This window comes from Scomber scombrus, chromosome 17, assembly GCF_963691925.1.
Source record: "Scomber scombrus chromosome 17, fScoSco1.1, whole genome shotgun sequence".
NCBI lineage: Eukaryota > Metazoa > Chordata > Actinopteri > Scombriformes > Scombridae > Scomber > Scomber scombrus.
The window spans coordinates 11205932-11217621 of NC_084986.1; the positions used below are offsets into that span (position 1 = coordinate 11205932).

Consider the following 11690-nt stretch of genomic DNA (forward strand, 5'->3'; position numbering starts at 1 on the left):
ATTTGCTCAGCTGGTCCAAAAGCATAACTGCACCTGTATCTTCACTTTGAGGAAATTATAAACCTGGCTAAAGGGATTTTGGTCTGCTCTTTGCAGCATGCCTGTATGACTGCATGACTGCACACTCTGCATTTGTTCTTGTTTATCCATCCACATACAGTATACAATATTTACAAGCTGGCCAAACTCACTACACTATACTGTAGGTGTAGGAACTAATGCATGTAAGAGGCACGATGACACCATGGAAGCATTAATGTTTGGCGTTTATACTCCATTTGAATGTTAAATTACAATTCTAACTCCATGTCTCGGGGAAACCAAAAAGGGTGATCTTTTTTGTTATATCATTTCTCCTAGGTTGACTGCTTTGGGGCAGCAGGGGGTGGGCTGAGCAAAAACTCAGAAAAACTCAGAAGAGCAGCCAGACATTTCTCCATTCTCTGTTAATGAATGGCTAAGATTGAAACTAAAATAAGAATAGCTGGTCCACCTTAAAGGTCAGTCCAGCTCAAGTAAGCCTGGTCAGGTTAGGCTAATCCATTGTCGCTAACTTCAGGGGTAACCCCCTTCACTTCCTCAGCAGATGGGGGAAGAATACAAGACTTTTCTTGGTCTTGAGAAGCTGCGGCATTTATTACTGACACACTGTAACCTGTACTGTACATTTACTGCTAGATTGACAATGTACTGCTAACCTTTTCCTCTGCTCCACTCACAGTCACCGTCACTTTTCTGCCACTCCTTCAACCATACACACGTTACGCATTCTCGTTATGCACTGCACTATTCCTTAACAGTGTTAAGCTATTCTTATGACAGTACCTTTCACACAGATGTCCTTTGAAGTTGGTCCAAAGTGCAAAACGCCATCTCACAATTTGGGCTCATAAATTGTGCCCTATTTTTCTGACCTATTCTATTCCAAAGGACTGCGTTCACGTCACTTGGCATTCAAGTTTTTGTCTGTAATTTTGCATCAAAATGTGTTTTGATGACATTTCTAGCGAGAAATATGCATTTTGTTTTCACAATCTCTGTTCAGTGAATGTATATGATGTCTAGTTTATCACTTATTACGAAGTAGTTTTAAAGTGCGGCACAAAATTGCAGGAATACAACGTTTTGCTCGGCCACGCGCTGTAATATTAATTCAACAACCTTCTTGTCTTTATTATTTTTCTGTGAATATTCTGAGATGAGAAGAGATTTAGAAGAGCAGTAATATTGGTGACAGGCCGATGAGGTTACATTTAACAAGTGATTTGAGATCGTTAACAACAAATGATCTGTGTGTTTTTCTACTGGACGTGCTCATTTTAATGAATAGATTCACTTATTATTCCTGTGTATCTGATAACTTCACTGATATCTCATGTTTTGCACATCATAACCGCTTTTTGATCAGCTGTCATTGTTGAGAGGAATAAAGAAAAAAACAGGACGACCTGGGGAATCCCGAGTGACATCATGAGTTCCCATAAGGAAACCCCTCTATCTCTGTGTGAAGTTGCTCATTTAATTTCATATTATATAGACGATGTGGCTGAGGCTATTTAATATGAAATCATCTTTTTTTAAAGTCTTCCTCAATAATATGAGACACACACTCCAGGGTGTGTGCATTAAATCTATATATCTTTGCACTTGTCACTTTCATTTATTTAATCAAACTACACTTTACATTTGGCATTACATCCAACCCCTACTGTTGCATAATCATTATAATACAAAAAATATCCAGGGTTGTTAAGTAGCTTTCTGCATGACTGAGAATGGGTCTAACCCTAACCCTAACCCTAAATCAAGCACTCCAGGCCCTCTTTAAAGCCTATAGTGCTGCCCTGGATTGTCATCAGTATTGTAATCTCATTTTGGTTCCCTAGTTCCACTAAAAAACAAACAAACAAACAAATAAACAAAAAGCATAATTTTATCAACTGGTCCTTCAAAGTGCTCTTGGAAACTAAGCCTGGGATATGGCTTGGGTTCATTAAATGTGAAAAACTTTGTCATATAGCTAAACCAAACATCATTGGAAAGGTTTCGGCCTGGAGAGTAACATATCAGTCAGTATGAAGACTCTATATGGCTCCTGCTTTAAAAATACTGACCTTTAAACCTTAAACTTGGTGCTTATAGAAAGCTTAAAATAGGGTTGTAAATTAGGGTTTTAAAACAATATTTCTACTGAATATATAAAATATCTAGTACAGCCGAACTAGTAATTACACTAGATGATCTATGTTAAGAAAAAGTGCAGATGTTGCTTTATTTCGGACATTTTTGGTAACATTCTAGAAATGGCCTTTTTCTTTTTGGTCAAGGAAATGTTTAAAAAATAAAAGGTGTGTGAGGGGGCAGCGGGGTGGAGGGGTTTCCTTATGGGAGCGCATGATGTCACTTGGGATTTTGCTGTGAGACTGGGTTGGGTAACTAGGGTGTTATCGTGCTTGCACAGTGTGGAAGTGAAAATCATTAGTAGCCAATTGATATTAATGTGAATGTTGCATATGATTGTGTGAAATTTTAGCAGCAGCGCTCATTATTGTGCACCAGCAGTGCAACACTGGAGAATGAATATAGAGGAAACAACTGGTCTGTTTGTAGGACTGCTAACCAGGTCTCGCTCCTGTAATGATTGTTTGTCAGTTTTTGTCAACCACTCAAACTATGCATTTAACTAGTGCTAACAGTTTTATGGTATTTGTACTTCATGTATAGTATATACTAAGAACATTTTTTCCATTTTATACTACTTTTGGCCTTTAAAGGAAATATTGTACTTTTTACTTTCTACATTTATTTGACAGTTATAGCTGTAATTACTCTAAATTAAAAGCACACCCACACAGTTGTTTTCAGTTAGTTTGTCTAACTAGACTTTTTGTTAGAAGTAAGTTGGGTGGAGCAAAGACTGTTCCAAGTACCTTTTTGTTGGTTCGAGCTCCAGTAATTGAACCCTACAGCCTACCACTGAACATATCAAGACCAAAACACACATCCCTGCTGGGTGTTTACTATGTGGCCTCAGCTAGTCTGAGCGTATCCAGCGTTGGATTCACTCCTGAAGAAGTGCTGAAGCAGAGGAGTGCTTCACTGAAACTACTGTAAAAGTGGTTCTGATCTGGCCGTCACCTTGGCAACCTGAAGATCACAGAGTCAGCCTCACCATTAGCCCTCCATCACTATGGAAATAGGAGGAAACTAACTGTCTTCCATGCATTCTGTCTGGGAGTCTATGCAAAGAGCTAGATTCTAAATGATTTTAATTGGCTTTAGTTCGAACTATTTGCCCTTCATTGCTTTTCGCTTTTGATAACCATCAATTTTATTCATTCAGTCTGTCTGCAATAACTCGTTAATCTAATTTCCCCATTCATTGATTCATTCACCCATTCTATATGTGTAAAGTATATGCTCATTTGTTACCCATTCATCTCTGTCCTTTGGTAGTTCAATAAATAACTTCATTTTTAACCAAGTTGTTATATTTGTGTATTCCTTTACAGCAGAGATGGAGATCCCTGTAATCGAGAATTTACAACTTTCAGATAAAAGTTGTTTGATTTGGTTGAAATGTTGCTTCCCATCAAGGGTGGTGCCCCATTTCCTATGAGTGCAAAACTGAAATCCAAAAACTAGCAATATCCCTGCATATGTGAAAACACCTGTGTGAGATGACTATGGATGTGCAGGTGGTCATAATTAATGTAGTAATAATTAGTAGTTTGAATTTGCTCCACCTTGATGAACCACAACATTAAAATTCTGCTGTACCTTAAAGCATCAATAGTGACAAATCAATGGTATATAAAATTAGAGACTCTTACAGGGTAACACTGCTTGGTACTTGTGATGCTTTGAGCACATTTTTGTGATAATACTTGCATACTTATACACTACACAATATTATATAAAATATATATATATATTAAATACAGGACTTTTATTTGTGATTGAGTATCTTTATATCCTCATATTCTTACACCAACACACTGCAGCACTGAATAAACCCACCCAGTGCAGGCGGAACAAAAACAAACCTGTTGTAACACCTTAAAATGCAGTGCTGCAACAAGTTCAGGTACGCAAAGTTACACGAGCTGTCACATTAGTTAAAGGAAACATCAACAACACATGTTAACAATGGTTGAGGGACCCAGCATTGAAGCGTTTTATCCACCAAAAGAAAAAAAAATCCTTAAGACATCAATTTGGATACATAAAAAAGGCCAGAGGGTTGTTCAAGAAGACGGATCTACAATTGATTAAACTTGCCGAACAAAAGTTGCTGCTAAGGGATCCAACACCCCAAACTCAATGTAACATAGTCAAGATCACCATCCATTAGACTTCATCTTACAGACTTCCAGAATTATACCATGGGATCTAATTAATTGAACTTCAGTGATCAATAACACCTACATAAGAGATGATCTCAGTTTCTTTCATTTTTACTAAAACTGCCAAAAAACCAATAATATACAGGATTTTCTCAGACCACATATAAAATTAGATGAATTATTAAAATTGATTATAAAAAATGAATGGTTAACAGTTGATGATAAAAATCAATTCAGTTTATTACCAACATGAATTAATTAATATTTTCACCTGAGGAATCAATAAAGTTAATCTTAATCTTTTATTAATAATAATATAAAATACAATATTTTAAATATTAGAAATCAACTAAAGTTATTACTTCAATGTACACTTGGGCTCATCTTGCATGGATTATTCATTTTCATTTTTCTTATTCACTCTTAGCCTAAGATTACCTCTGGTACTGCTGCAGTTCTACTTACTGTTGCAGAGTTATTTGCTAAGCATGCATCCTGCTCCCGCTTCAAAACAAAACATGTGTCATTTGTCTATATTAGACTATACTGTGAGGGTAGTTGTGGAATGGGGACAGAGAAAGATATATGGGGACGAAATGCCAAAATAGTAATCTGTTGAACTTGAACTAGGAACTGATCGGCATCCTGAACCACTGGGCCAACGGGACATCCCATTACTGACGATGCACATTTAAGCTAAACAGTATGATGGTCAAATTCCAACAGTCAAAAAAGCCACTACATTCAGGAGTACCTGTCACAACCAACAATAAGGACAAGACCCAAAAACAACATGATGTGTTTGATCATGATTATATTCCTAGTCTTAATGTAGCACTATAAGCAACCACAGACAATCCATCCTCAAAGACAAAGCGACAGATTAAAAAATCCAGCTTCAGTTTCAGTCAGTACTGCAGATATGGGTAGCGAATATTAATCACTTGTATCCATCTAACTCAAACTGTGTTAAAAGTGTGAAATATTTTTAGGTAGTACCTTAATGTTCTAATGAAAATGACCAGAAGGGTGCAGGAAGGAAATACAACTCAAAGCAATCTACATCCATCATGAGTCAGTCAGCACAACTGCACCACCACTACTGACCAGTCTGGCACCTTAAAGCAATATATTGTAAATTTAATTTGTTGGAGTTGAACCATGTGTCTGTCAACATCAGGAAATTAACACTATTACAAGAAATGAAATCACTACAGATAAAAAGCCTTGCTGCTGTACAAACAAGACTAAGGTTGACATTCAAGATTTAAATCTTGTTTTTAATGATCCAGGTGATAAATGAGCACTTCATTAGAATGCCAAATGACAAAAGGAAAACATATCAGTTGTGGTTCAGTGCTGACTTTCTCTGTGAGGTTAGAGGCCACACTAGACTTCATTAAAAGTACAGAATTACTTTTGATTCGAAATAAACTAGGGCGCTAGGCCAGTCTAGTCATGCACCAGAACAGGAACTTAATGAATGGATGACTACAAGATCATTAGCAGCAGCTTTCTGTCCCCAGCACTGTACAGAGCAGGACAAGTAGCTCAGGGTTTGGGGATGTGGGCTTAACAGTTGAAGCAGCCAGCCAGGTTACAATAAGCTTCTTTGGTCCGTGGTAGGGATTTGGCCTTGAATGATCCAGAGGTAAATTGTGTTCCTGAACTCATCCAAATCCTCAAAGTAGAAGGAGGAAAGTATTATAACTGTTTATGATGCTGACATGTACAAAGTACGCAAGGTTACATCATAATTTTTACAATTTTCAATGCAAATCATCAAGAAAACATGAACGTTCATTCTGGAAAAACAGTGTCATTCATCACATTTTGAATTATGCGTAAGTAAAAAGGTATCTTCTGTGTGGTCATTGTGGGAGCTGACATCACTTTTAAAATTTCAACAATCTTAAAGCTTACAGCTCAATTTTTCTGATATACAGCTTACATCTTTCAAAGTAGCTAAAGGGAACAGAAAGAGGGTGAAATTAGGAGTTGCATTTTTCCAGTTGAGAGTGTCAACCTGCCTCAGACACACACCTCACACAAACATGACCGAAATGGTTTCACACAGCTGACTAGCTACACTGGCAACTTAAAGAGATCAAATTTAAGGGGTACTTTAAGGGGTACTTGATGTCATCAGGGTTATCTCAGCTTTGATTTGTAGATTACAAATTTATAACAGAAAGCTTGTGCTTAAAAGTAGGATAATGGTGTTTGAAAGACATGGGCATTTACAAGACAGTGGTGGTGAAATTAAATTATGCTATTGGTTGCATCGTGGGAAATGTAGAATCCTGTGTTTTTTGAATTTGACCAGAAACGCTGGGCAATATATCAATATTATACCAATATTGTGATATGAAACTAGATATCATCATGATATTGGATATAGTAATATCATAATATCAGGGTTTCCCACAGCACTTTACAGCTTGGGCAGCCGTCATTTTTAAATATCTGTGTCTCACAGGTCTCCCAACTACTCAACAGGTGGAGTACCCCTTTAATTTGAACTTGGAGAGAATTTGCAATCTGGTTTCCAAAATTCAACACACTGAGAAACAGCTGTTCCAACTTAATTGTATTGTATTGGGGCATGAGAGTGAAACTGTCAAAGATTATCCAATGAATGCTGAACGCAGGGTGAGTGTAAGTTTAAAAAGTGTCTCTGCAGTGTATACTCAGTGCCAATCTCAGAGGACTATGTCTAAAGAGAAATGACATTTTGTATGATTAAGTAGGTGCTATCTGAAGCCCCACCCATGGGTACGTCATAATCCCTGATGTGCATTACACGCTGTTCCACTGAAACAATGACTTCTTCTGCACCATACCCAACTGTATATCTGCCTCTGATTGAAGCACATATACCGTAGACATCCATCCACTGTTCTCTGGGGAATTGAGGGAGAGACAAACCCAGCGAGACAGGCAGAGAGATAGGGACTGAGAGTGGGAGGGAGGAGAAGCGATAGAGTTATCCATGGTCTCATTAAGGTGGGAAATGTGAGGGTCCCGATCCAAGGGAATGATGAAGGACTCTGTGGAGGAGGCCTCTAAGAACCAACAAAGACGGCTTTAGTTTCACTGGCAGAATGCATTTGCATAGCTTAGAAGCCAAAGCGTCTGAACCGGGGCTCATGAAAAGAAACCCCAGCAATTGCTTGGACTTCAATGCAAACTAGAGGGAGCGAGAGAGCGACAGAGAGAGAGAGAGAGAGAGAGAGAGAGAGAGAGAGAGAGAGAGAGAGAGAGAGAAGTGGGATGGGAGAAAAAGCAGTAGGAACTTTTTTCCGTTTCTCTTCAGTGGCATAGCACAAAACGAGATCAGGAACATCTGCACATCCCATGGAGGTTGTTGCCGACTGACTTTGATGCAAAGAGAACATACTGAAGGCGGTACATCTCCAGATAAAGTAACAACCAGAAAAACATTTCCATGCTGTCGTAAGAGTCATGTTCCATTGTAGCCGTTTGATATTATTATTTAGCGCAGTTTAGCTGTCGGCAACATTACACATTAATGCCATTTGAGACTATTTAGTGGCAGGTTTGTAGGTACTTCTTGGGATGAGAGGTAGCTCCAAGTTCTATAATAGAGGGGTGGCTAGTGGCCACAGATATGAGCAGAAGCTGAGATAATAGAGCAATCGAAGTTGGGTGGGACAGAGTGTGTGTGGTGAAAGGGAGGAGAAAGAGAGAGACACACTCTGAGTAAAGAAAGGGAAAAAAAAGGAAAAGGGAGGGAGAGAGAGAAAGAGAAAGACCGGAGCAGATGTTGTACTTTAGTGGTGTCTCTTTTCCACTGTGGCCTGGAGTCATGGAGGGATGACTAGCCTTCATCAATCCTCTTTAATGACTCTGGCAGCACCACTTAACACACTAGTATGTGATTTCTTCATTACTACATCATGATACCACCATTTAGTCCATGGCGATGACATATATACCAATGCTCAGGGGTAAAAATGATCATCGGAAAGTCTCATTTCCACAAACTGTCCCATTCATCTGATCTTAGGTCAATTTAGAAATCTGTGATGCTTTGAATTAAGTACATGATGGGATCTAATGGCAGAAAGCAGCTTGCAGTGGTTAAACGAAACAAGGGTTTATTATTAAAATGGGTTTCACTGAGGAATACAAAACTGAAAATCCAGCAAGTTATGGATCTCTGGTTTTAAAGATATGGCCAAAGCATTCAAGGCTTGCCCTTTATAAAAACTTGATGTGAAATGCTAACACTTCAAAGTTACTGACACTGTCATGTGTTATCCTCCCTCAGCCCTTATTTCATTCAATAACACACTGCTGCCTTTCACCTGTGGTGACAATACTCATTTTACCTGACCCCCTTCCCCTCCTCCTCCCTTCGTATGTCAAAACCTTCAGTGAATGCAATTGGGAAGAAACACAACATGCAGGATAATGCTTTGCCACCATCAATAAGAAATGCAGACTTTTGAACCTTGCCATTGCCAATAAATCTTTGTTCAGACCACCTCCCTGGATATGAGTGCATACTTCAAACATGAGGCATACAGAGGACTTTAGCTTTAGTTTATTCCAGGTACAGTATCCCAAAAGCCTTTTTCCCTGTTATAACACTGGGATGTACAGCAGCAGCAGCAGCAGCAGCAGCAAGGATGCAGGACAGATGTAAATCCTTCCAGGAGTGTTCTTTCAGTAAAATAGGTTGAAACACAGGGAAAAGGGGGGGGGGGTGACAATGCTCAGAGAGTTAACAGACTGCACAATACACAAGCACAAACAGAGGAAGTCAAATGCACAAACTATTCCATCTGTTCTATCTCCCTGTCTCTTTGTCCATGCATACTTCTATGGCAACATATCGAGCATTATGGGATATGATTCCTTCTAATGAGCTTGCGTTTTCATCTGCACGCACATGCTGTGGTATGGACAGCTTGCGCACACTAAGAATCCGCAGCTTTGATCTGACATTCATGTAATCGGTTTGGATGGTTAGCGTCATGCCCGCCTCCACTGAACATATATATATCTCGGAGAGAGACTGGTTTAGAACATAGGGATATCAGACCAAGTAAATGCATTGATTTCTCTGGATATCAATTTTTGATGAGAGGCAATGCCCTCGGGCTTGAGCCGCAACTGTAGAAAACTCCAAATAACAACACCTACAGTCCGTACAAATCTTACACTGCCTAATGAGTGCTCAGAGGTCTGAATATGTGGTAGAAATCCATACTACACATTTTTAGATATCCATGGGTTGACTGTGGAATATATGTGCAACAGGTGTTAGAGCAGGAGAGTGGTAATATGAACTGTGCACACACACACACACATATGAGCAGTCATGCTACAGCTGCCCTGACATGTGCTGTGATTTATGAACTTATACACCTCTTCCCTCCAGAGCAAAAGAATAGATAAAATCCTGGCACATCATTGGTTAGGTGCAGCACCATGACTGTTCCTGTCATGCTCACAGTAACATTTCATTGCAGCATCATCTCTACACACACACACGCACAAACACACAGATCTTTTTTTAGTGCTTGGCAACGGCCTTCGAAACACCACCCCACACCTCTACTTGACCTCACATTCTCCTTGTACGGCCTTTGCGTCGGTCAGAGTCACTGTCACTGCCGGCAGGTCAGGCAGGGTTGCGCACCTCAAGGTTTCCTCCATGTCCCAATGTTAGTGAACATGAATCATTACTCCCTCACAGTGCTGCTGCTGCTGCTGCTGTGAGGATGACGACTCATATGAGACATCATCTGTGCCACTGGTTGCACAAGCAGACAGGGTAAGAGGCAGAGATGTGAGCTCATTGTTAAGTGTGTGTATGAGAGGAAGAGAGACAGAGATTCAGACAGACAGACATCAGGAAGAGGCAGCCAGATAGATCCACCGCACATGGTGGAGAATCATTCATGACTATGCATTCCAAGTGACACTGCCACCGCTCAACAGATTACAGCCATTATAATGACATTCAAAAATACATTTGGCTGAATGTAACACAAGTGCCACATCGACTCTGAATCATAATTAACAAATGATGGAGGTGACCAGTCTGAGAGGCTAAAGGCTTCAAGACAAATCTACCAGGCTCTGTTGCAATGATCTATGACTGCACAATACTAAATTTAGCTTGCTCACCGACCAGAGTGAGTGATGGATTGGATGAGAAAAGGGGATGTGCATGATTGGCTACACGCGCGTTTTGCTGTATAACCTCAGGGTTCCTGCGAACATTTGGAGCCTCTCACTCAATCATGACATTCAGACCTGGTTTGTCACTCTTACACGGGTCGACGGGGCGTGCTTTTAAAAAATATATATTATTACAAGTCCTTGCTATTCTTTAGGGGAATAAGTGGCGATTTATGAGCGGCCACTGTTTCACAAGGTCATGATCACATATCGTTTCAGCAGCAGCAACACACACACACACACACACACACACACACACACACACACACACACACACACACACACACACACACACAGAGAGAGACACTCACCGTACACTCCTTGGCAACGGATGCCCTCCACTATCAGCGCCAGCAGTCCCAAAACACAGATAATTAGATCCATCCTTTCACGTTAATCTGCATATCCAGCTCTCAATGGCAAGAAGTCCTTTCCCATAGACACAGCAGTGCTCCGATCCGTGCGTCGATGAATTCAGTGTCAGTTTTTAACAGACTCAGGTGGTGATGGTTTTGATGTCCACTGGCATGTAGTGAAAATGCGGAGCTCAGAGACGCCGCGGAAGATGCGGGGAGTGGGCTGCAGAAAGCCCGGCCTTATAACAAACAGCAACCTCTCCTCGACTCCAGGTAGGTGCGCTCCACTGATGCCGTGTGTCCCTGGACTTTAGCGGAGACCCCCGAGGCGCCGAATCGAGGTGGCACACAAGTGCTTTCGACTACAGGCAGAAGGAGGCTCGGTACACACGAACATAGCTCCTAAATTCCAGCTGTGGTCACGGCTCGCCCCGCGGATGCTGCTGCTGCTGCATGCTGTCAAACGAAGCCATCACCTCTGCTTCATACATACACACACAAAAAAACACTCACACTGTCAAATTCATACTGTTTTCACCATCTGGGCGACAAACTCGTCAAGCTGCTGTTACCGACACTACAGCTGAGGCTCGTGCGCTCTCACAGTCACATCACGACTGCACCCGCGACGCCGCGCGCTCGATCTCTCCCGGTGGCAATGGCAACAAGGGGAGGGTCCAGTCCGGTGAGGAGCGGGCGGATGGTTTCTCCACAGCTCCTCGGCGATGCCTGGTGTTGTGTCGGCGTTATGAGACTACTTTCTAATGTATTC

At 40.8% G+C, this 11690-nt stretch overlaps 1 protein-coding gene across 1 annotated transcript in view; it reads right to left on the reverse strand.

Annotated features, from left to right (window-relative positions):
* The window catches only part of LOC133997289 (MAM domain-containing glycosylphosphatidylinositol anchor protein 2-like), a 179082-nt gene extending 168136 nt beyond the window's left edge, over positions 1–10946 (reverse strand). The window contains exon 1 of the mRNA XM_062436852.1: positions 10874–10946. Coding sequence (XP_062292836.1) covers positions 10874–10946 — 73 coding nt within the window. The remainder of the gene's footprint in view (positions 1–10873) is intronic.
* Between the last annotated feature and the right edge of the window lie 744 nt (positions 10947–11690).